The sequence below is a fragment of the Thunnus albacares genome, chromosome 21, assembly GCF_914725855.1.
Source record: "Thunnus albacares chromosome 21, fThuAlb1.1, whole genome shotgun sequence".
In the NCBI taxonomy this organism is placed as follows: Eukaryota; Metazoa; Chordata; class Actinopteri; order Scombriformes; family Scombridae; genus Thunnus; species Thunnus albacares.
In genome coordinates, this window is record NC_058126.1 from 7,906,264 (window position 1) to 7,931,588 (window position 25,325).

A 25,325-nucleotide genomic window follows, 5' to 3' on the forward strand; every position below is an offset into this window, starting at 1 on the left:
TCACAAAGTTCCAACTTTTGCATGGAAAGTGTGAAAATGTATGGACAATGGACTTTATCACTGCCAGCATTTGAGAGCTGTGGAATCTGTTTTGATAATGCAGAAAGGCATAAAAGATTAATGTTATTTCATCTTGGTTCAGATCAGTGGTTCCCAACTGGAGGGGTCATGAATGATATATATTTCTTCAACCAAAAAAAGGGGAAATGAATGTCTGTACAAATTTTGAGGCAATCTATCCAATACTTACTGAGACATTTCATACAAAACCTCATGTTGACGCTAGAGGAAAAGTCAGGGGATCACCAAAGTCGTTATCCTCTATCCTCTGGGCACCATGGGTGTCTGTACAAAATTTGATGGGAATCCATCAAGGAGTTGTTGATATATTTCAGTCTGGATCAAAGTAGTGGACTGACCGACAGACTGACCTCCCCATCCCTAGAGCCACGCTACTCACATGGCTAATTCAAAAACGTTTCATTCTTCTCACCTCCAGAGAGGATGACAAGGGCTTGAACATCGGCATCCTGGACATCTTCGGTTTTGAGAACTTCAAGAAGAACTCTTTCGAGCAACTCTGCATCAACATCGCCAACGAGCAGATCCAGTTTTACTTCAACCAGCACATATTCGCTTGGGAACAGGTGAAGTACTGCCCACACTCGCATCCGTCTTAACTTATCACTGAAATCAAAGAATGCTTTCTGAGTACTTGAATACGTCCTGGGAAGCACTTTGTATGCATTTTTCACCTCTGTACTACCTCATTTCCATCTAAATGGCGATAACATGTCATCGTTTTTCACCCAGCGCTTTAAGAGTGATGGCAAGGGTAAAATATGCTGCTGTCTTTATTTACGGGAGAACGAGGTTCATGAGTCTCCCTTTATGTGGTCTCGTGGGTGTGTTTTGCCTTGGGGGGCAGAGAATAGTTTGCTAATGTTAAATGATTTGGTCTCACCCATGGAGAGGAGCTATAAATCATCCCAAACGAGGGTCAATTAGGAGATGAAGACAGTTAGTGTTGGACTTAAACTCACTCCTGGGTATTGTTGGCACCAGGCCCAGAAATACATTTGTCCTATATTGCCGCCATATATACTGAGCGTAAAGGAATTATACTGTGCTGCTGGGATTAATAGGCATCACATAATCTGAAATAATCGGGCTGTGGTGGATGTAAAAAGGAATAACTCCTCAAATACTTTTACGTCTTCCTCTTTCCTGCACTGAAACATGACTTAATTATACACCTACTGTATACTACATGTTTACATATATGTTTCCATTTGTGGTTACACACAGTATTGCCCCAGTCTTATCTGCATCCCTGCAGATTCCCTCATGTGGTTTGTTTACTTCACAGTGTGCATTTCATGCTAGAATAAGCACATTGATTTGATTTGATTTTTCCCCATTTTTTCCTTTTCTTCCATGAATAGAAATCTGTCTCTCCGATGATGTTGCTGAGTCATACAAGGAAGCTCTAAGAGTCAGTCAACCTGATGTGATCAGGTTAGCTCAGTATAAAGTAGAGATCTAAAGCTCGCTTTGCCCTCCAGACCAGATATATCGAAATGGGGGAAGGGGAGCGTGTCACCAACTAAAACCAAATAAAAGGCAACAAATTAATTTTGTCAATGGAGGGCTCACAGCCGATTTATAATTTCAGATGTCTCCAGTATGCACTCTTACTCTAGATTTTAGAATAATCAAGACATGAGGAAAGTAAAGATAAAAGTGAGTATAAAGTAGCTGGTTAGGATAGAAAACTGTTATCAAGGTATATAATATCTCCAAGTAAACAAAACCTAAACAAATTCTCAATACTTGTCAACTAAAAAACCAATACCAGGCCACATTAAAGTGAAACTTTATACTTAGAAGAACTCTTTCCACAAATAATTCAACTGTCTTTAAACAAATGATTGTCATGTCTCCCATTACTCTATAGGATGAATACCTCAATGAAGAGGTGGATGCTCGGATGATTGAGTATGAAGACAACCGGCCCCTCCTGGACCTGTTCTTGCAGAAGCCCATGGGGATGCTGTCTCTTCTGGATGAGGAGAGTCGATTTCCACAGGCCACTGATCAGACCCTCGTAGGTCAGTCTCTTCAGCTATAACAGGAGAAAATCTGTGTTGGGGTTCATTCATTTTCTACAGTCTTTATTTTTGCCCAGGAAGCATGCAAAGTATCACATTTTTTAGCATGGGGACAGAGTTTTTATTCAAATACCTTAAGCCAATTTAACATGGAAAATGAAGGAGAAGCTAACTTTTTGGACTAATTTATAATCTGAAATCTAACACCTGACGGACTGAACCAAATCTCATCCCTTGTTTCTGGCAATCAGAACAGAAGATATGGTTTATTTCCACCGAGCAAAGTGTCAAAACAATATTAAGAAGTATCTAATTATATTTAAATAAGGTAGTTTTCTCACAGTGCAGGTATAATGTACTTCAGAGATGTCATTCTGAGTTATTCATGTCACTTACATAACCTTGGATGGTTGTGAGTAACAGGTATGTTATTGGCTGTTTTAGAGAAATTTGAAGATAACTTGAAGACCAAAAGCTTCTGGAGACCAAAGAGGGTTGACCTTGGCTTTGGTATTCACCACTATGCTGGAAAGGTAATTATTTGTCCCAGTCTGTCCACTCGGATTTGACTTGATATTTGTATTCATGTTTTTATCTCAAGCTGAAGCTGTGTTAGCCTCTTACATACGCATTTTCCCTCTCTACCAAACTCTAAGGTGATTTACAATGCTGCAGGCTTCTTGGCCAAGAACAGAGACATGCTACCGGCCGATATTGTCCTGCTGCTGAGGTCGTCAGAGAACGAGCTTATTCGCAAGCTTGTTACCCATCCCCTCACCAAAACAGGTAAAGAGGACACCTGGTATTAACAACTTACAGGAAGTGGAAGAAAAGAGGAATAAGACGGAAGCACAACCTTTTGAGCAGCGCTAAATACATGCTTAAAGTAAAACAACGGGCTATTGTTTCCGTTTATAGGAGGCTTTCCCCTCTTAGCTGCCAGACTTTTGTTGTAACAAGTTGGCCTTGGCAGTGAGAGAGTCCTTTGTTGGCAGAGCAGGCCGCCAACTCTGTCAAAATCGAATCACAAAGCCAATAATCACATAATCACTCTTTTAAAGTAGTGTTAAAGCTCCTGCATTGAGCATCAGTGTTTCATGTCAGTGTGAGGTTGTTTCCAATTACCTAAACTATATATATATATATGGCAAGATTACTGGACTTCTTGTATCTGATCCACTGAGTTTATTGACTTAAGTTTTAAAGTATCATCAGTATCAGCCGATTCCCAGAATTCTAGACTTCTTTATGCTAAACATCCTGATAAAAATATGCATACAGGTCTGTTTCTGTGGATGATTCCCAAATGTATGACTAAATCTCCCCCGGTGAGTAAGAACAGTTCGCCAACTGACTCTCATCCTCTCTTTGTTTATCTCACAGGCAACCTTGCCCACACCAAGGGTAAAGCCATAAACACAATGCGCAGCCCACGGACTCCGACACGCACCATCACCTTCGCCAAGGTATTTACAGCTCTGTCTGCGTTATCACTGTATTATCTCCCACATCGAGAACTTCCCCTGAAAAGTTGTTTGATATTTTTTTTAGCTCACTACCAAAGCCAAGAAGTCAAGTCAAGTCAATTTTATTTCTATAGTGCCAAATCATAACAGAAATGATCTCAGGGCACTTTTCATATATGTAGAGCAGGTCTAGACCATACATTACTCAATAATACAACCGCAGTATTATGAGCAAGTACTTGGTGACAGTAGCAAGGAAAAACTCCCTTTTAACAGGAAGAAACCTCCAGGCTCTGGAACCAGGCTCTGGTTGGACGGCCATCTGCCTCGACTGGTTAGGTTGAGAGCGAAAGAGAGAGGGGGGGAGGGGACAGAGAAAGAGAGCGAGAGTAGGAGGAAAGAGAGCATAGCACAATGCAAGTTCCACATACATATGTATAGTAATAATAATAATAATAATAATAATAATAATAATAATAATAATAATAATTGTAGCAGTGGGTGTTTAGCAGTGGGTGGCCTGCAATCACAGATCCAGATTCTACAGACTCTGCTGGAGGCAGAAATACCTGCAGAAAGCAACAGGAGGAGAGAGAAATGAGACATTAAAGTACAAAACTATGGGAGAGAAAGAGATGCTGAGTTAGTAACATGCATTATTGGTACATGAATGCATACAGATGGAGAGGGAGAGGAGGAAAGAGGAGCTCAGTGCATCATGGGAAGTCCCCTGGCAGTCTAGGCCTATAGCAGCATAACCAAGAGCTGGTCCAAGGCAGGCCTGTCTCACCCTAACCATAAACTTTAACAAAAAGGAAAGTTATACACCTACTCTTAAACGTAGAGAGGGTGTCTGGCCCCCCGGACTGAAACTGAAAGATAGCTCCACAGGAGAGGAGCCTGATTGCTGAAGGCTCTGCCTCCTATTCTACTTCTGGAGACTCTTGGAACCACAAGTAAGCTGCATACTGGGAGCACAGTGTTCCAGTGGGGTAATAGGGTACTTTGAGATATGATGGTGCCTGACCATTAAGGGCTTTGTAAGTGAGGAGAAAGATTTTAAATTCTCTTCTGGATTTTACAGGGAGCCAGTGCAGCAAAGCTAAAATGGGAAAAATATGATCTCTTTTTCTAGTTCTTGTCAGTACACGTGCAGCTGCATTCTGATCCAGCTGGAGAGTCTTTAGAGACTTGTTAGGGCAGCTTGATAATAAGAAATTGCAATAATCCAGCCTAGAAGTAACAAATGCATGGACTAGTTTTTCTGCATCTTTTTGAGACAGGTTGTGCCTCATTTCTGCAATGTTACGTAAGTGAATAAAGGCAGTCCTTGAAATGTGTTTTATTGGGAGTTGAAGGACATATCCTGATCAAAGATAACTCCCAGATTCCTTACAGAGGTGCTGGAGGCCAGGGTAATGCCATCAAGAGTAGCTATATCATTAGATAATGTGTTTCTAAGGTGCTTAGGGCCAAGCACAATAACTTCAGTTTTGTCTGAGTTTAATAACAGAAAATTGCAGATCATCCAGGTGTTTATGTCCTTAAGGCATGCTTGGAGTTTGATTAACTGGTTTCATCAGGCTTCATTGATAAACATAATTGGATATCATCTGCATAACAATTAAAATTTATGGAGTGTTTCCTACTAATATTACTGAAAGGAAGCATATATAAGGGTGAATAGTATTGGTCCAAGCACAGAACCTTGTGGAACTCCGAGTCTAACTTTTAAGAAGATGAAAGATTTATTGTTAACGTGTACAAACTGAAATCAATCTGATAAATAGGACTTAAACCAGCTTAGTGCAGTACCTTTAATGCCATTTAAATGTTCCAGTCTCTGTAATAGGATGTGATTGTCAATGGTGTCAATTGCAGCACTAAGATCCAACATGTACAGAGTGAAGTCCTTTGTCCGATGCAATTAGGTGGTCATTTGTAACTTTCACCAGTGCTGTCTCCGTGCTACGGTGCACTCTGAATGCTGACTGAAAATCCTCAAATAAACTATTGTTATGTAGAAAGTCACACAACTGATTGGTGACTGCTTTCTCAAGGATCTTAGAGAGAAATGGAAGGTTAGATATAGGTCTATAGTTGGCTAAAACACCTGGATCAAGAGTAGGCTTTTTAAGAAGAGGTTTAATTACAGCTACTTTAAAGGACTGTGGTACATAGCCTGTTAATAAAGACAGATTGATAATATCTATTAAAGAAGTGCTCACTAAGGTTAAGACTTCCTTAAGCAGCCTAGTTGGGATGTGGTCTAAGAGACAGGTTGATGGTTTAGATGAAGAAATCATTGAAGTTAGTTCAGGAAAGAAAAACAGTCTAAATATGTATCAGGTTTTACAGCTGTTTCTAAGGTTCCTGTGTTTGAGCATAAACCAGTGCCTGTTGAGGGCTCTAGGTGATGAATTTTGTCTCTAATAGTTAGAAATTTATCATTAAAGATGCTCATGAAGTCGTTACTACCAAGAGCTATAGGAATACATGGATCAATAGAGTTATGACTCTTTATCAGCCTGGCCAAAGAGCTGAAAAGGAACCTAGGACTGTTTTTATTCTCCTCTATTAATGATGAGTAATAGGAGGTTCTGGCATTACAGAGGGCCTTCCTATATGTTTTAAGACTATCTTGCCACACTAAGCGAGATTCTTCCAGTTTGATGGAACAACATATCCTTTCAAATTTTCATGATGTTTGCTTTAATTTGTGGGTTTGGGAGTTATACCATGAAGCTAACCTCTTTTGTTTTATTATCTTCTTTTTAGAGGGGCAATGGAGTAGAGTTGAGTTGAGTGTAATTTGCAGTGAGCCTGCAGCACTATCAAAAGAAGATCAATTTGGGAGGGACTAAAGTTATAGCATAAGAGTCCTCTGTTGTATTGAGACATGGCATTGAATTAAATGGATGATGGAATCGCTTCCTTAAATTTAGCTACAGCACTATCAGACAGACATCTAGTGAAGACATTTTTGTCTAATGGTGTGTAGTCCTGTAATAGGGAATTCATAAGTTATTAAATAATGGTCTGATAAAATAGGATTCTGTGGAAAGACTATTAAATGTTAAATTTCAATGCCATATGCCAGAACAAGATTAAGGATGTGGTTAAAACTGTGCGTGAGTTTATTTACACTCTGAGAGAAGCCAATTGAGTCTAATAATGAGAAAAACACAGTGGTAAGGCTTTCATTATCGACATTCCATGGATAATGAAACTACCTACTATAATTACTTTATCTGTACTTAAGGACTAAACTTGATAAAAAACTCTGAGAATTCAGATAAAAATTCAGAGTACAGGCCAGGAGGACGGTACACTATAACAAATAGAATTGGCTGTAATGTTTTCCAGGTTGGGTGAGAGAGATTAAGAACAAGGCTTTCGAATTAGTCATGAAGTGCTCTTGAATAACAATTCAGCTTCTCTTGTGTTTTCCATTTATGTTCCTACTTTTTTTTTTTTTACCCAACTGTGACCATAGTTTCTTTTTCTTTTTCTTACCTGTTTGTTTCCCTTTTCCTTATCTCTCTTTCTGTCAACGCATTTCTATCGTAAAGATGGGAGTGCTAACATTATACAGTTCCTTTTCTTTCAGTGAGGTAATGAATATATTTCCATATAGTTTGTGTCTAAGTATTATTTTACCAACATAGTCACCCTCACTCCTGCCCTAAAATGTACAAGTGAATCCAAATTTAGTGGTCTGTATGTCTAGTAGAGCCAGTTTCTACTAAATCCTGTGTAGACAATTTTCACCTTATCCACAAAGTCTGTATGCACAGTTTGCTCATGCATGTGTGCATACAAGTGCAACCTTGCTTTGTAGAATGTATAAACACTTCTGCAACTCAATTAAGTGTTAATTTAGCATCTTTTGGTTTCTTTCATATCTATCGCTGTGGTATATTTTTCTGTTTATAGCACCACGCCTCATACTAGTAACTCATTCAAGTAAAATCACTTGCATAGTGAATTAAAGTTTTAAAATTTGCTTTAAAGTGTCTTAAAACTTTGAATGTTGCACTCCAAGCATTCAATAACCAGCCTGAGTCTCTTTGAGTCGCCAATGGCCAAATAAAACTCCCGGAAATTTCATCATATGACTTACTTTAGTGAATTAGTTCACATTGTGACACGATTGCAGTGCCTGCTAAATGTAAGACCTCAGGCAATTTGTTCACCTGAAAGCAACTGACAGTAGCTACATTTAAATGCACTGTGTTTGATGAGTCATCAAATCTATTTCCATTCATCTGCACATTTTAGAAAAAAAGCTCATCAAAGGCTTTGCTCTTAAGCCACAATGAGCGTTCAAAATGCTACAAACAGTAGTATTAGGCTGATGGCTTGCTATAAAGGTGGTTCTCCCCAGTGTTTTAGTGCTGAGTGTTAGATGTGGAGCTTGTTGAATTTAAAAACATGTTAGATGCAGTATCAGTTTAATATATTTTATATGTAATTTATTGCATTCATATTGATGTAACATTCTGTGATGTCTTTAGAGATAGCTGTATTGTAATTCTATTTCTAAGCGCATACATATGTAGTTAATTATGGCATTTTTCATGCTTCTAGTTTTGTTTTTCCTTGAAAATAACACATTTGAAGTCATGTACTCATGCAGATCATTCTCTTGAATTGGCATTCGTTTTTTGTTTATACATTTTATGCGTCTCTTTTGCAGCCTTCTCGGGAATTAAAGTTCACTCCTGAAAAAAAACGCTTGCTTCATGTGCCTCTTGATGACACAATACAAAAGCAAACGGTGATTGGTGATTTTTCAAAAAAAAAAAAGATAAAAAGCTTTGATAAAGACACAGTACACAGATAAAAGTGTAATGTAAATGTGGCCTCCATTACAACTCTAAAGATGTGAATCTCCTACAGGTGTGCTTCAGTTGGCACAGTTGCTAATACTGCACATTAACATTAGTTTGGTGTCCTTATTTCGTCGTCTTGTGTTCAACTACTTACTGTAGGTGGCCTTATGTGCACTGTACCAAATGTATCCCATAAAGTTGTATGTAATTAGTGTGTAGAGTGTACTGTAGTTACCCATACAGAACAGCATGAATTATTTTGTTTTTTGATAAGCTTGATGTTTGTTTGTTCAGCCGGGTGACCCTGGAGACACACCTTACCACCCGAGAGAAACCACTAACATGAGGACACAAACAGTGGCATCCTACTTCAGAGTAAGAATTTATTCAGTCTTTGTTGCTCTCATTTCAATACAAATGTCTCCCAAGTCTTTTCTACCAAAACTCAAGCTGTAAAGGGTTTCACTCTGATGTTCCTATACCCCTTCTAGTACTCTCTGATGGACCTGCTGTCCAAGATGGTGGCAGGGCAGCCCCACTTTGTGCGCTGTATCAAACCAAATAACGATCGCCAAGCCAACAAGTTTGACCGGGAGAAGGTCCTGGTTCAGTTGCGATACACCGGGGTTCTGGAGACCGCCAAGATCAGACGGCAGGGCTACTCTCACCGCATCCTGTTTGCCAACTTCATAAAGAGGTCAGCAGGCTCTCACCTCACACCGGGTCCATTTTAGGGGTGGTTTAAGTGATGTTAATCAAACAAAAATCCATGCATTATGTTTGTCGGTCCTCGTGTTAGTGTGCAGCTGACTGGGCTGATTGTTTCAGGTATTACATCTTGGCTTTCCATGCTCATGAGGAACCAGCGGCAACTCCAGAAACATGTGCTGCAATACTGGAGAAGGCCAAGCTGGAGAACTGGGCGATGGGGAAGACTAAGGTAAAAGAGTGATATTTTATTTGAATTGAATTTATTGTAATTCAGCTCTACATGTGTAAAGTTCAAAGGAACTAAAGCAGCATGGGCTATTGACATTAATAAACCCCTTTTCAGCCTCTAGTATACTTACTGTAATTTGTGCAGCATCCTGGCTCAGTGAGTAGGAGGAAATTATAACTCCCTACTGAAGTGCCTTTCAGCAACACAATGAGGCCTTTACAAATGTTTAGTACATGAAAGACTGATCATCAAAGTGGTCAAATCAGAACATTCAATGGCTTCCTAATAGTACTGACCTGAGAAAAAGTCCCTGTGAACTTGTCTTGATAATACAGTCTTATTATTTTGTCCACATGATAGTCATGAAGGCCATGCAATTCAGTGACACTTCACGTCTCAAACTCTACAAATGTATTATAGAACCTGATAAGATTTTTTGGGAAAGTCACACAAGAAACTGAATTTTTCCAGCAAGTCAAGACAAGCATGAGAAAGGACATTATGTGCTAGACTGCACTCTATTACAATCAGGTGCCACCTTAGTGAAAGGAAGCTACTTGTTTGTGTGAGTGTTTTTTAAAAACAACAACAAAAAAAAAAAAACTACAGTGATAGTGGTGGCGTTGTCTCATGGAACATCTGAAGCACATTTAAACGCAGGATCCAAAAGGCCGTTCCAACAATTTATTAATTGCAATCAAAGATGAATTAACGGTTGCATGGATGATGGATGATGGATCATGTGATGTGAAAGGAAATATTACAAATCAGAACACTAGCAATAAAGAAATAATTGAATAAATAAAGTAAATTAGGTTGTCATTCTAAATTACATTGTTAATGTATGCATGAAAATATAATGCAATAAAAAATAATCAGTTAAACTTTCAAACTAATCTATGGAATATTAACTGAAAAGATTAAAATTATGTGGGTGAAAAGTCTGTATCTACATTTTTTCTCTCACACAAACAAAGGTTTTGGAAGGAAAGTGACTCACTGGCTTAGAGGGTTGAGTTTGTAACTTCTGGGAGTGTGCAGTGAGTGGCAGTCAGTGCATTGAGTTAAGTGGGGTGGTTCGAGGTAAAACGAGGCTGGAGACTTGTGATTTAACAGATTTCTTGCGTCAGTCACATAGATTGAAACTTAACCAGAAGTTACACAGGGAGAAAAGTTGCTATTTGTCCCCACAATGTTAGCAAATGTGAAATGGTTCCAAAGCTGCTCAACTGACTCTGTAGTTGACTCTGAATTCACATTGTAGAAAGAGCATGTAAAGTTGATAAAGTGCTTTATGTGTCCTGGCTTTCAGGTTTTTCTCAAGTACTACCATGTTGAACATCTGAATCTGATGGTGCAGCAGGCCACACAACGAATCATTGTGCTCCAGGCTTACGTCCGAGGCTGGATGGGGGCCAAACGGTACCGCCGGATATTGAGAGAGCGAGAACAGAGTGCTTTGGTGCTGCAGTCAGGTTAGTGAACCGTACATGATCTATTAGAAGATTACCAAATCATCAATCACAGTCATGGTAATTTATGCTTTAATGTCCAGCTTACAGAGGTCATAAAGCTCGGAAGAGGGTCGCTGATGACAAAAACAAAGCAAAGTTTGAGGCCTTTATCACCCAGTTTCAGGCTGGTAAGAAAATTTTAGGTGGAATCAGTTCAATCTTTTACAATCCAAGCTTGGTTTGTATTTTATTGGTTTATCTTGTCTTCCTCTTCAGTTTGCAGGGGCTATCTGGCAAAAAAGAAATACAAGGAGTTGGTAGACGAGAAGAATAAAGCAGCAACCAAGATTCAGGCTCGCTACAGAGGGCACAAGGAAAGGAAAAGCTTCAAAAGAAAACGGTATGAGAGACAGGAAATTCACATAATATGGCACTGAAAAAATAAATTCATGAGTCAGGACAAAATCAAATGTGTTACAACTAAACATAAAGAACAGAAAGACATCATAGATCAAGATGTACCCATTTTCTTTCTAGGGAAGCCAAAGAGAAGGAAAAAGCTGAGAAAGCTCTGAAAGAAAAGGAGGAACAGATGTCTGAACTAGAGAAGAGCACCAATGAAGACGATGCTCCCAACGAGGAAGAGGAAACTAAGGCTGCCGTGGTTCTCCAGAGCAACTTCAGGGGCTACAAAGAGAGGAAAAAGTTTAAGGAGAGAAAAAAGACAATGGCTGGGGCTGAGCTAGAGTTACCTCCAAACACAGTGTTGGAAGAAGAAGAAGGTGAGCAAGAGCCTACCAGCAAAGAAGAGCAAGAGGAAAAGACAGATGATAAACAAGAGGAGAATGATGAAGATGAAGAAAGCACTTATGAAGCGGAGGAGAATGATGACAGTGATCATACACAGGTGCCAGAAGATGAAGAGCATACAGAGGTGGCAGATGAGATGGTGATTGAGGACGCGCTGGCAGCAGATGCTGGAGAAGAAGGGCAAGAAGAGGACAAGATGGAGAATAGACAGGAAAACGCTGCAGCAGATGAAGAAGTCAACTTAGAGGAGGAAACCAAGGCTGCCACTGTACTCCAGAGTAATTTCAGAGGTCACAAAGAGAGGAAGAAGTTGCAGGAAGAAGGCAAGATCCCAGCCAGGAAAAGCCCAAAAAGCCCAACAGGTGAAGAAGAAGCGCTGACAGTGAGCAGCCCAACAAGCGAGGAAGATGTACCCGAAGCTGAAGCACCGACAGAGACAGAAAAAGAAGAAGAATCAACAGAAGAACAAGAAGCAGCAGATGTTTCTGCAAGTGACGTCAAAGCAGATGACCCGGACGAGACCAAAGCAGCTGTGGTGCTTCAGAGTAACTTTCGTGGCCACAAGGAGCGCAAACGACTTGAGGAGGAAGGAAAGATCCCTCCGAAAAGGAAGAAGGAAAAAGAGGTAACTCCAGAATCTCAGGAAGAGGAAGAAGAGGTGATGCAGACAGAAGAATCAGTGCCAGACTCCCAGCAGGACGTGTCTGTTGAGAACCCAGAGGGACTGGATGAGGAAGAAAAAGCTGCTACTGTCCTTCAAAGTAACTTCAGAGGCCATCGGGAGCGAAAGAAACTGAAAGCAGAAAAAGAAGCACAAAAGGCAAAGGACAAAGCAGAGGAAGAAGCTGTTTTTACCAGTGATGCAGAAGAAGGAACTAAAGAGGAGGAAGAGGAGGACGAGGCCCTGGATGTTACTGAAATTGTGATAGAACATAAAGAGGAGACAGACGCTGAAAAAGAAAGACTGGAGGAAGAGCACGCCGCAGTGAAGATCCAGAGTAACTTCAGAGGGTACAAGGAAAGGAAGAACTTGAAGGCCAACAAGAAAGCAACACAAGAAGAAGCTGAGCAACTAGAGAACTTCTCAAAAGAGGTTTCAGTAATAGCTTTAAACACATTTTCTTGCAGCTAATCATCCCTCCGACTTGTCATTTTAATCTTCTCGTATACTGTTGTTGTCCAATCTCTTCAACAGATCGCAAAGACTTCTCAGGACTTTGTATCCCTGCAGCAGAAGTTGAACGAGATCATCCAGGCCCATCAATCAAACCCTGAGAACAATGGCATGTTTGTGAGAGGAAAAGCAATAAATGGCTACGCTTCCCAGAATCACCAGTCAAGTAAGATAAGTGAGATTGGCTCTGTGAAAAAAAACAGATTGTAAAGCAATACATATAATGCATAGTGTCGGCATGGAGGTTAATGTACATTTTTGGTTGTGTTTTTGAAGCCCTGAACCATCAGACAATTAAGAGAGATTGACAGCCTGTTTTCTTAAAGTCTGTCCATCTTTCAGAGAGTATTTGAACAATAGACACACAGTACAAAGTGGAGTTAGGACACATTCACTGCAACTGAGTCATTTCCTGCCACACTAAAAAGAAAAAAAGGGATTATCTTCAGTATTTAATTATAAATGTCCAAGATTTGGGGTAGGTAGGGTTAGTATCTCAAAGTTACAGGTCTTTGCCAGTGCGCCGTTTCCACGTGATTCATAATTTCTTGATGTAGAAAAAGACACAGAGAGCTTTTACCGTCTTTTCACAGTAGAAGGTGATGTTATCAATGGACGGCGTCCTTTCTCTTCTCTCTCGTGAGGGCTTGATTAGATCAGTAAACCTGGGAAAGTCAAGTGGCAAAACAGAAAAAGCGTCTCTCAACCCGATGTGTCATCAAAAATAGAATTTGATTTGCACAGGGATAGGTGTAATTGCTTTTGGGGAGGTGAGCAACAGAAGACAGCAAATGGAAAGTTCACGTCACAAAACAGAGCTGGCAGCTTAAATGTCATTGTTATGGGGTTTTCAGGTGCCCAAGAAAAATAATTATGTAATAAAACCAGTGATTGCCTCTCCTTGATTGGCACCATGATTATTCTGCCACTCATTTCATCTTCTGTGTATTTTTTAATTATATTACAAAAAGATTGTAGGATTACAACATCTTTTGAAGCAATATGTGTACCATGTGTTTGATTCTCAAATTTAAATGAGATTTTAATCTGATTTGTAATGAATATTCATATAAGCAATCTAGTATCCCACAAATAAAGTCAATATTAGATGATTCCCAACTCACAATTAACATCAGACATTTACAACATTTGGTGCCAGTGCAGACAGTTGTGTGCCCTTTATGGAGCAAGACAGAATCATGCTTTCCTTAGTTTATCCTAATCCTAAACATATCATAACATTAGTGTTTTAGTTGACAAAACGTAATCATAACTTAAAGTAAGTCAATGCAACTTTTGCTGAACAGCAACTACTCAGTTAACGATGACATATTGTAGTGACACATAAACTATAGACCCAATTTTAAAAAGGCAAGTGATTGAGTGAGAAAAGCCTAGATTATCCTCCAATTTTGCACTAAACACCCGTCCAGATGTGCTAATCAGCATAAGCAGAAAACAATTTAACACCTGCATCAGTGATTTACAAACGTTGATAAGTCGGTTTAACAATGAATGTTTAGAAGGTAGAAGGTTTTGACCTATATTCTAATATTCAGTGATACTTTTCCAATTAAGTCACACATCCAATGAAGATCCAATCAGGTTCTGACAGTTCATTATCTTCCATATCCATTCAGGTATTCCATTTCCATCCGCACAGTAAATCCCACTGAGCTTCTCTCAGAAAGGGAACATTTGGAAATGTACAACCTGTCCTCATTCATGATGATACTGTGTAAAGTATTATATGGACAAAAATTGTTTTTGTTCTACTCTTAAGCTTATCTTACTCGCTTCTAATGTTTTAGTCATATTTTCATTCTGATAGCACTGTTGATTATATCATGAACTGCACATGAGCAGTAACTCAATATATGCAGATTTGAGAGCAATAACCCACTATCCATACATAAACTAAATAATTCCACTAATCATAAACAGGACTATCATAATAATACAGTCATCAGCAATATGTAATAATATGCACATGCTAATAAACTCAATATTTGAAGTACATTTTGGCTCTTAGTCAACACAGAGTTACAGTCTTCCTTAAATCTGGGCATGTTTGCCCTTTTCAGGCTTTTCTTTAGAGCAGCACATGGCCTGAGATAAAGCAGAATGAATTATCTGTGTTATTTCCGACGGCTATTGCAACTCTCTTATAAAATTATGCTTTCTAGCCCCACTTGGTCATTTCTCAGTCCAAAGCTGCCCTCATAAATTTCACTGACATAATAAACTTAATCAGACAAACACAGTGAGAGAGAGAGCAGAGGAATGCCAGTCACATTGCTCTTCATGGGAAAAGGTCATCAAATGTTAATCACGTTTTGTGAGCCAGCGTTTCCAACAATTATGGCGGGAATTAATAAGAGGGTGTGTGAAATTGGCTTTACTTTGTTTGAGCAATACATAGTGACCTTTAGATGGAGTTGTTCAATAATATTACAAACTTTTCACCTCCTTTACCTGAGCGCTTCTGCACATGATTGTTTTTGCCATGTGTTTCCCCCTGCATGAGCAAGTGATTAATAATGAGTAACAAGCAAAGGTCATTATAATATATTTATAATTGCAATAACATAGACATGCCCCTAGAGGGATATTGTTACAGTGCAATGACAAATATGATAGATTGCAACACATCCACTACAGTATGGAAGACTTCATGCGTGACAAACAGCTGTTCACAAACACACCTCTCACTTTACGTTCAATAGTTTGCAGGGGAATCGAACACGCATCATCACAAAGTTGTCTGACACTTTATGTGTGTCAAAGGTTGTTTCATATAATCTCTGTTGGAAAATCCAGACCAGTCAAAGGCCTTAGGGTTAAACTGGAGTGTGTATGGAGGGCAGCTCAATAAGCACAACAGAGTCAAAGGTCAGCATCACACTCAGTCTCTGTCAGCTATGTGTAATGATCCCAACAGCTCTCGAGCCATCTGATCATGATGATCGGCCTCGATGACCGCTGCAAACTGTGTCAGCAAGATGGCTGATGGTGCACTTTGAAATAATAGACAATCACTTAAAATGACCTGACTGTTAATGTAGGTTTAATCACTGAAATAGTCAGTTTTGTTGCTTGACGTCTGTTGACCCCCTTCAAATCCAGAAAAGGCTCTTCACGTCATTTTGTTAAGGTCACAGCTTTCAGCAGACATTAGCACCGCCTTCACTTAAATTTGAAGTGGAACAGAGAGAAGTTGGACAAAATAAACCAAAAACATAAGGTAAACAAATTTTGTGGGGAATAAAGGGAGAACACTAAGAGGAAGACTGATTTGTTTTGTCATAAAGTTGGAAATGACCTGGAAAAGGATGCTGTGGTGAAAGAACTTACTCACAATGTTCCAGTCACTCACAATGTTCCTGAAAATGGCATTTCAAGACCATTTTTTGTTGGCTAGTATTGTATTTTTCACATGTACATCTAATTTATTTAATGTTTATTTGTATAGGGACAAGTATATAGCTTGAACTAATGCTAAATACCACAGCATTTATAGCCTAAACCAGCTTGCAATGCCCGTCCCTAGATGGGCTTTTAAACTGCATAAAAATGCATATACACAATACTCAACAATACATATACACTGAAGCACAAAACGCAACAAGAAAATACATACAAAACAGCACTAAACACAAACTATTCATAAGGAATTATACACTAAAAGTATCATAATGTCATCATAATGTAATATTTCTGGTGCAGCTCCAGTAAAATTTATAATGAAAATAGTGCATAACAGTACATACTGTATGAATGTCTCTCAACCAACATATCTATACAAAACAATCAATTCCCTATCCAATATTTATATAGCCTATATCCAAAAACCCACGTTTAATGGACAGCAACCTCACAAAAGGTTTCTAAATGGCCTTTGGGCATTATAGGAAATGTAGGAAATAGGAATATTATCAAGGGAATGTGATTATATCAAAAAAGGTAAATTACAACACTTTATTTAACATGCTAGCAGTTCTGTGAGGCAGTATTGAGGTGCTTACGGCTAACAGCAGTCAGCTGACCTGATTATAGCACTAGATATAAAAAAATTCCAATTCATCCTGAGGGGAATATGAATGTCTTCACAAAATATCATGGCAATCCATCCAACAATTGTTGAGATATTTCAGTCAGGACCAAAAGTGGTGGACCACTTAGAGCCATGCTGCTATCACAGCTAAAAATAACTGCAACAATGAATTGAACATTGCAGACTGATCATGTGTAAAAAGTGTATTTGAGGTTCAGTTTTTCCTTTCAGTGTTCACCCATGTGCACACCTTCAACAGGAAGAAGTGGAGCCTCTTTTGTCTCAACACAAAGCAGTTTGAGAAATGAAGCAAAGTGACAAACTTTAACTGCACAGTAATGTTCACACAATACCAGCGTCTGATGTTCTTAAACGTCTTTCTTACTTTTCAGCTGACAAGAGATTGTCGAGGACCCCCCGCAGGACCCAGCCGCCGAAGACTCTCAACACACCGGAGGACTCCACCTATTACAACCTGATTCATGTGAGTCACAGAGAAGCTGGTGAACGATTTTAGATACTTACTACAGTCAAGCTTTACAGTCGGATGCCGTGTGACTCTGTAACAGCTTTCCTGGCCATTGGCTTTCACAATGCGCTATTGATTGGCAATTTCTTTTCTTTCTGCTGTATTCTTTACAACATACATTATGCTCAGACCATTACAAAGTTGTCTCAAACGTATGTTTCAGAGTTTATTTAGTCCACTTGAGGAATATCAGTTCTAGTTTGTTTTTTACAATTTATTTTCAGTGTTTCATAATTTCAGCTCACAATACCTCAGTGCAAAGTAGCTTGTTTTGCAGCACTTGAGGTTTGTTTACAATGCTTTCATTTTGTTTATTTCACCTAGTACGAATTATACTGCATAGTTCATCTAATCAATTATTTAATCAATGAATAATAGAGAGTTTTGATCCAAAACCAGACTTTTAACATCTGAAAAAGTAGAGTAGCAAACATTTACAATAGCAATAATTCTACCATATTAAAGAATAAGAGATAAATAAGTAGTTTTAACATTATTTATAACATAGCTGACCAAATAATAATTTTATTACTCTTTTATGAATTTAATACTGGAGAGAAATTCAGTGAAAATCTTTAAGGTAATGGTATTTGATATTTTAGAAATGCATCTATTGTTATTTTACAACAGTGGTGTAGTGCAGGGGCTCCCAATGTGGGAGTCACACTGGGGAGTCATGAGCTGAGCAAGAGGATAGGAAAGCAGAATTCATCCATAAAAATTACTCTTTGTAGATACATTCCTTTGTATTCAGGGGTCACATGCCAAAAAGGTTGGGAACCACTGTTCCAAAACCGACTCTGAACACAGAGACTTTGGGTTTTTGATGTGACGTGAACTAATCTGTGCTCTGTCTCTCCACTCAGCGGTCCGTCCAGGATGATAAACGCAAGCCCAGGAAAGACGAGTAAGTCCAGCTCTTATTTTTAAACTAATTTAACAACCTATCTGCACTGCTTTAAAAGGTTGGCCTGCTGCCTGCTTGCTTGGCGTGCCTGGTACAGAGTAATGACTGTAGCCCTGCACCAACATAAGGACGGTGTCTGGGTCCAAACTCAACGATCTGCAGCATTACATACTGTACACCCTCAGTGAAATTAATTAGCCTCATCTTTCACCTCACTTCCATCCACTGAATATGCTCAATGAAATGAATGTTAGGCATCAGAAATCTTTCTGGTGTTATTCTGTGCAGGATTGTGTGATATTGCTAAATTTATCAGAGGATCAGTAAGTGGAAACTGTGTGTCAGTGAGTGTGTGTGTGTGTGGTCATGCATATATATGTGTCGTATAGTTCACAAGGTGAGTTTACCACCCTGTGTGTGGGTGTTATAGAAGCCACAGAGGCTGGGAGATAGACCGATAGGGCTGGCTGAACAAGAAGGGGCCAGGGTACTTTATCACAGCAGTCACACACACATACCTCGATGTATACACACACACACACACACACACACGCACACACAGTGCGACACAGCGCTTAACATCAAGGGTAATAATTTGTTAGCAGATAAATAAAGCCTGCGATGGACAGGAGCAGTTTACATGCATCATTAAGGATGAGAAGGTCAAGAGGAAAGATAGCATCTCTGGCTAAAGCTGACAGCAGAGGAGGATGGGAGATGGGAGTAGGTGGTAAGAAGAGTGAAAGCTCGAGAGTAGACAGAGGTGATGACAATAAATGGGAGTAAAGACGTACGGAAGGAGCAGAAACAGTCATTGCATACCACCAAATCCCAAATTGTATTGCTGGTACAATATCACTCAGTATCAAAGAAATGCTCTTCATGTCTGTTTTATACTATATCCCTAAAATGACATAAAAGTATAAGAAACATAATAGTGAGTCAGACTATTGCCAGCTTATGAAACCTTTCATATTTGCCATTTTCAAAATCAGGTGTTGAGGTCATTTTGGTGAAACATCCTCTTTACTGCAGGAAGTGATGTCTTTTATGTTTCCAATAGCATCAACAGCAGTTTGTAGGAAATAAGCAGAAGAAGGACTGTTAGCATAAGCAGTGACCCAGAGCTGAACCAGCCCCTGTTATAACCTTGCTACAGCCATGAGGGATAAATTGTTTCCCTGCTGGCCAAACCAGTGCTAAACAGACATGACCATGAGCAACTACAGATTACAAAACTACAAAAGCTACAAAAGCTCAAACCAATACAGCATCAACTGAATATCTAAGAGTCTGTGTGAGACTGTGCTGAGGTACAGCACTGCTTAAAGGTCCATGCTAACAATAGCGTGCAAACATGCTCACAATGCTGTTGTATTTTGTATCATGTATGTACAGTATTATCTCTATTGTGTATTGTTTGCCCCATACCTAACTGTACGTATCAAGTGGATGTTTCTCTATGTATTTTATTTCTTGTTTTTAGTTGTATGTCTACTGTGCATTATAGGGAGGTAGCCAGAGCACAAGTATTTCATGCATATGACAATGGCAATAAGCCTGAACTAATAGCTACCAGGAACATGTGATGTTTAGCAGGTAAAATGTTTAGCATCTTAGCTTCTTAGCATACTAGCATTAGCTAATTCACACCAAACAAAGTACACCTGAGCTTCATTGGACTTTCACCAGTTCTGTAGGTATTTAGTGAGTGGCTTCTTCTTCTGTTTTGAAAAGCAAGCAAAAGTCCATACAGTAGTGCAGCTTCACAGCCAGCTACCATCTTTTTGTTGTTGTTGTTGTCGTTTGGACCCGCACAAACGAGAGGAGGATGTGACGTACAGTTGTTTGAGCTGGACAGAGCAATCGGATCTCAATCAGATCTCAATGTGGACACTGGGGACACATATTAATAGCATACCATACCATCAAGGAATGTCTTATTATTGTCAGAAACTAAATGGATCAGATCAGGTTTTGTTCATTGCAGTGCCAGTATTGTACCTCTTAAAACCTGTAAGCTTTACTTAACCTCAATGTTTTCTTGGTAAATTGTTTTCAGTATTGATCCAGGTCTGTGTCTAAAAAGGTAAACTCTGATGACAAAATTTTGTCGTAAGAGCCGATATCATCAAGGTTTTTGTCTGCCAGTACTCTGCCACTCACATAATTCAGCTGATGGCCCAGACAGCAGGGCAGACTATTATCACCGAGGGGACATTTTCATTTTAGCCTCAAAAAGGCACATTCATCATGATTCATCAGTGGGATGAGTTCTGTGCCTTTAAATACAGTCATAAGGTCAGATCAGGCCTCAAACTCATCCCACTGCTGCTATGAGATAGTGAAAGGTTACTGGTAACTGTTGATGCTTCTGATGTTGTAGCACTGTGGTCATGAAGAGACTGATTTCCAATAGTGGTCTTCACAGTATGTTAATAATGTGTGAGACTGTATTGATCCCTACATGGAAATTGTCTTTTTCTCGCTCCTGTTCATATGAAGGTCAAAGCAAAGGTTCAGCTTCATAACAGCACCCCTTGAGCTGTGAGGGAGGCTGTGCTGCCAATGGGCAATTTACACAGTCTGGTGGGCAGATACTTGCAGACTGAGGGCTTGATAATTACCCTCTTTTCCTTTTTTTCTTCTTGATTATGTCACTGCTTTGCTGTTGTTGTTCATGCTGTTATATTCCCATAATTATCCTGCTGGTGGAGTACAAACTTTCAAATTCACCTTTGAAGAAGCTAAATTAGCTTATGACACCACAATTACTTGTGGAAAATTCCCTGACTCTCTCTCTATACAGAGAGTCTTGCAACCAGCATCTACTGTAGCAGCTATTAAAGGAGCTGCATCTAAAGATTAAAAAAGACAAACTATTTAAAGAGCATGAAGATCTCAAACTGCTGCTCCTGAGTGAGAGGAAACAGAAAATGCAGGAAGATTAACCTCAAGTTTTTTTGTAAAACATGTTTGTAAAGATGGTAAAGGAGAACTTTAAACCATCAAACCAATTGTCATGGTGTTACAGACCAGTGAACAAACTGGCTTCATATATGAACAACTGCAATCATGACAATCGATCACAGGTGCATGTGTCCTGTCTGGAAGACTTGTCTTGCACTGAAAAAGCGATATAATATATATTAATAACATAACATATATCATAATATTATAAGACATATCTTCAAAATTAGTAAGTCAAACAAAGTTATTAGTAGAAGAACCTAATTTCCTTGTTTTTGTTTCCTCGTTTAGATCAGTAAAACTTGTTGCCCCTTCAGTAAAATATAAGTCATAATCACCAGTCATGGTAATCACCACTGGAGTAAAACAAGTTCAAGAGTAAAAGTAAAGGAAACATGTTAGGTAAGGTTACTCAACAAAAAACGAATAATTCAGTTAAACAAAGCAGCTCCAGTATTGGATATTCAGTGTCCAAAAATCAGTGTATCTAGTACAGATAAAAACACTAAGGCAGCATCAACGACTCTATGTTTAGGGCACTGAGAGTCTGAAATCTAGTTTCAGGTATATTTATGTATTTTTTATGTCAAAAGCCTTTGATAATGTCTGCAAATATATATAAGAAATATAAGAAATCATATACAATCAATCTCCGATTTTGGCTGCTTTGTATTCATTTGAGACATTTTATGTGCAGTTTTAGTTTCTTTCAGTTAGGACACAGCTGTGATCTGTTGTCAAGATTGCAGTCGTTTACCTGCAGGAGGAGCCTATATAAAGTTTGTTTGTTTCTTGATCTGTAAGAATATGACAATGGTTGAATTGCAGAAATGTTTTTTTAGTTCTCCTATGCTATTTTTTTATGTCCAGAACAGAAAATATATTGTATCTTAGTGCATTTTAAAGCCCTAATGCTTTGGCTTTTCAACTTTTCTCCCCTAAGAAATTAGATCTATCCTCAAATAGATTAAAAACAAATGTCAAATCTCTTTTTTGTGGGGTCTGAGCCTTACAGTTAGTATGTCCTGTGTAGCATGTAATCAATATTAACAAAGGCTAGAAAATCAAACAACAAACTCATTAATATTTAAAAAATGCCTCATTCGTACACAAATTCAAAGACATACATTCACTACTTTATGTTGGAAACGAACAGGAGAACAGAATGATGAATATGACGTCTTTTGTTATTGTTACTATGACCACAGATAATTTATATTGGTATTTGTAGATATAAACAAACAAGAAATAGCTAATAAAGTCCCCTCTGTTCGGTCTCTAGTCCAGGAAAGCTGCTGGATGTAGATGACCAGTACTACCGGGGCCTGCCCACCAGCAGATCTACCCCCTCCATCCCCACAGAGGAAACATCATCACCACCCAGCAGCATGCCTGAGCGAAGGCAGTCTGCAGAGCGGAGACGGTCCATGGACAGGAGACAGCGTGGAGACAGGAGGCAGTCTGCAGAGCACAGACCGGCTGCTGTTAGCAGGCAGCCCAGAGAGAGGGCGGTAACTGAACCAGAGCCTCCCAAAGCTGCCAAAGACAACAGGTACGTCAAATCAAGAACATTCTTCATTTGAAATCTCTGTAGAGGCTGATGGCCTGTTCTGAGAAATGGTTTATGTCCTGGAACAAATCTATGAGCTTCCATTTGTAATAATGCACATTTCAATTATTTTAATGCACTTATACTATAAACACTACACAATGTACTCTGTTGTGCCTGTGGGGAAACTTTTCTTGGACTAACAGCACTGCTGATACACAAACTACAGTCCAATCAGGACCCTCATGTCAAGATTTTAACCATTTATGATGAACATAAACACATTAAAAAGAAACGTTCAACATCACAAACAGCTGAATGCTAATACAGGAGGAGGATGGGGAGGTAAAGGGAGGGAGATAAATCCTGAAGCAGGCAGCAGCAGCGAGGGCAGAGCTCAGCGTTGTTGTTTACTGGCTGAATGAGCGCCAAATGTTTATAGACCTTGTATTAACAGAGGTAGGTTGTGGATAAAATATGATTGGAGGGTGTATGGAACATGTGACTATCAACTGACTCACTCATAGTCAAGTTCATAGTCAAGTCAGTTCAATTATTTTTGTGTCCTGAACTTATTTAAAAAATGTTGCAATCGATTAGTTATACTTGGGTTTGTTAAATATATAAACATAAACACATTAATGCCACCACTGTTAATTATAGCAAGAGTCATTTTAATGCATTTACATAATTGCATAGACAGAGAGATACATACCCATACAGTAATAATCCAGGTTACATAACAGAAAATTAACTTGTTTATCCAAAGAAAATGTTTGTCCTCAAAACAAAATGAAATTTAAAAAAAGCAATTATTTCCTGCTTCTGAATGATGGCTGCAGGGTTTTAGTCAACTGAGAGGAAAGAACCTCATTAACCCTACAAGCAGTTATGGGTGAAGACTTTTAGCTACTAATGTGAGAATGGTAATAATGAGGTGCTGGCAGCTATCATGATCTATATTTCTTTGTTTACAGATTAGCTTTTTCTACAAAAATGCTACACTTGCATTCCCAGGTAGCCAGATAGGACAGATGGTGACAAATCCAAGTATGAGTTTCATCTGTTTTCCAGTCCTGCCTGGACATTGCCTCAGATGATAAATGACTGCTGAAGATGATAAACAATATGAAAACCTTCTCCTGAACATGAATCTTTTCATCTCTTCTCTCATTTTTCTGTTTTTTTTTTTTGGTTCAAATCTTTCAAGGCATTTCTGTTTCTTTCTCTACTTTCTCTACTTTGACCTCTATCTTTATGGTTAATTTCAGTGTTCTCTCCTTTTGTTGTGTCGACAGGAGCTCCGTTCCCAGAATGTCCTCCACAGAGAGTCGAACTGATGAGAATCCGTACGACTACAGACATCTACTGAGGAAGACCTCCCAGAGACGAAAGCTCATCAAACATTACTGAGCATGGGACTGAACTTTTTGGCCATTTGGCAAAGTAATCTGTCAAAATCTGAAGCACTATGTGGCGATTTATTATCATATCAGATAACAGTATATGATAACATAATCACAAGAGTATTGAATTCATCACAGCTTCTGCACAAACCATATGAAACTGTAAGTTATAATGACAAGTTCTGTACTGTATTTTTGTTTTGGACATTATTGGATGGACATTGATTGCTGCAGGCATTAAAAGTCAAAACCAGGCTAATTATTTTAAATGAGCACGTTATAAACAGGCTGGATGCACCTGTAAATAACAAAAATGCTTTAAACTTACTGTAAATGAAGGTTTATTTATGTCATTTGTAATCTAGTCATTGATGTCTGTATTTTCTCTGTGATTTGCGAAAGGTTGCGTTTTGTCTGTTTGGGCTTGTTCATTTCCTTTTGGAAACCAAATATAATTTTATAAGTTCTATGGATCGTGTAAATACACATAGAAGATATTTCAAACTGTGCTCTTACACTTGAATAATTTGCATTTTAATCTGTTTTGGATCATTTATCTTTGGAAAATCAGCCTCAGATTCTTCTCCCTGCTGTAATCTCTGTTTTGTTCATTTAAACATAAAAATGATCAAATTCCTGGTGATGTTTCCTTCATCTTACATTTAGCATGTGGCTGCGTCCATGCAATATGAGCTAACGTTTCAACATTTTTCACTCCATTTCAACTGACAAATTCACTTCTTGTAGACCTTTGGTGACAAGAAAAGCTCAGAGATACCAGAAGGAGTAAACTGTGTCATGTTGAAATCAAACCAGCCCTGTATAAACTCCTTTTCATGCAGTCTCTTCCGTGTTGACTTGAACATTTCTTTGATATGAAACCTCTGACCTTTTCTGTGACATTTAAGGGAGCAAACCCCACAGGGGCTGTTAGTGAATCCCCAACACGCTGACTGCACACACTGGCACAGAAACGACATAACAGCAAATAAATCCAGAAAAAGAAAAAAAAACACAAGAAAGAACAACAAACTATGATCCTGCACAGGATAAGCAGGTATAGACAATGAATGGATGGTTGGATATTAAAGATAGATGGATCATTGTTGCTGTTTTTACA

General features: G+C 38.9%; 1 protein-coding gene across 3 annotated transcripts in view; it reads left to right on the plus strand.

Annotated features, from left to right (window-relative positions):
* myo3a (myosin IIIA) overlaps positions 1-25,049 on the plus strand; it is a 61,907-nt gene extending 36,858 nt beyond the window's left edge. For 2 of the 3 annotated variants that reach the window (XM_044340357.1, XM_044340358.1), the window contains 18 exons: positions 500-647; positions 1,958-2,111; positions 2,556-2,644; positions 2,768-2,897; positions 3,495-3,577; positions 7,150-7,191; positions 8,707-8,787; positions 8,904-9,109; positions 9,241-9,352; positions 10,665-10,827; positions 10,908-10,994; positions 11,083-11,206; positions 11,344-12,709; positions 12,812-12,956; positions 17,237-17,328; positions 18,240-18,280; positions 22,533-22,802; positions 24,098-25,049. In XM_044340357.1, the coding sequence (XP_044196292.1) occupies positions 500-647; positions 1,958-2,111; positions 2,556-2,644; positions 2,768-2,897; positions 3,495-3,577; positions 7,150-7,191; positions 8,707-8,787; positions 8,904-9,109; positions 9,241-9,352; positions 10,665-10,827; positions 10,908-10,994; positions 11,083-11,206; positions 11,344-12,709; positions 12,812-12,956; positions 17,237-17,328; positions 18,240-18,280; positions 22,533-22,802; positions 24,098-24,212 (3,448 nt within the window). In that variant the 3' untranslated portion in view covers positions 24,213-25,049. The remainder of the gene's footprint in view (positions 1-499; positions 648-1,957; positions 2,112-2,555; positions 2,645-2,767; positions 2,898-3,494; positions 3,578-7,149; positions 7,192-8,706; positions 8,788-8,903; positions 9,110-9,240; positions 9,353-10,664; positions 10,828-10,907; positions 10,995-11,082; positions 11,207-11,343; positions 12,710-12,811; positions 12,957-17,236; positions 17,329-18,239; positions 18,281-22,532; positions 22,803-24,097) is intronic. The other variant, XM_044340359.1, reaches the window with a different exon arrangement.
* The last annotated feature ends 276 nt before the right edge of the window (positions 25,050-25,325 follow it).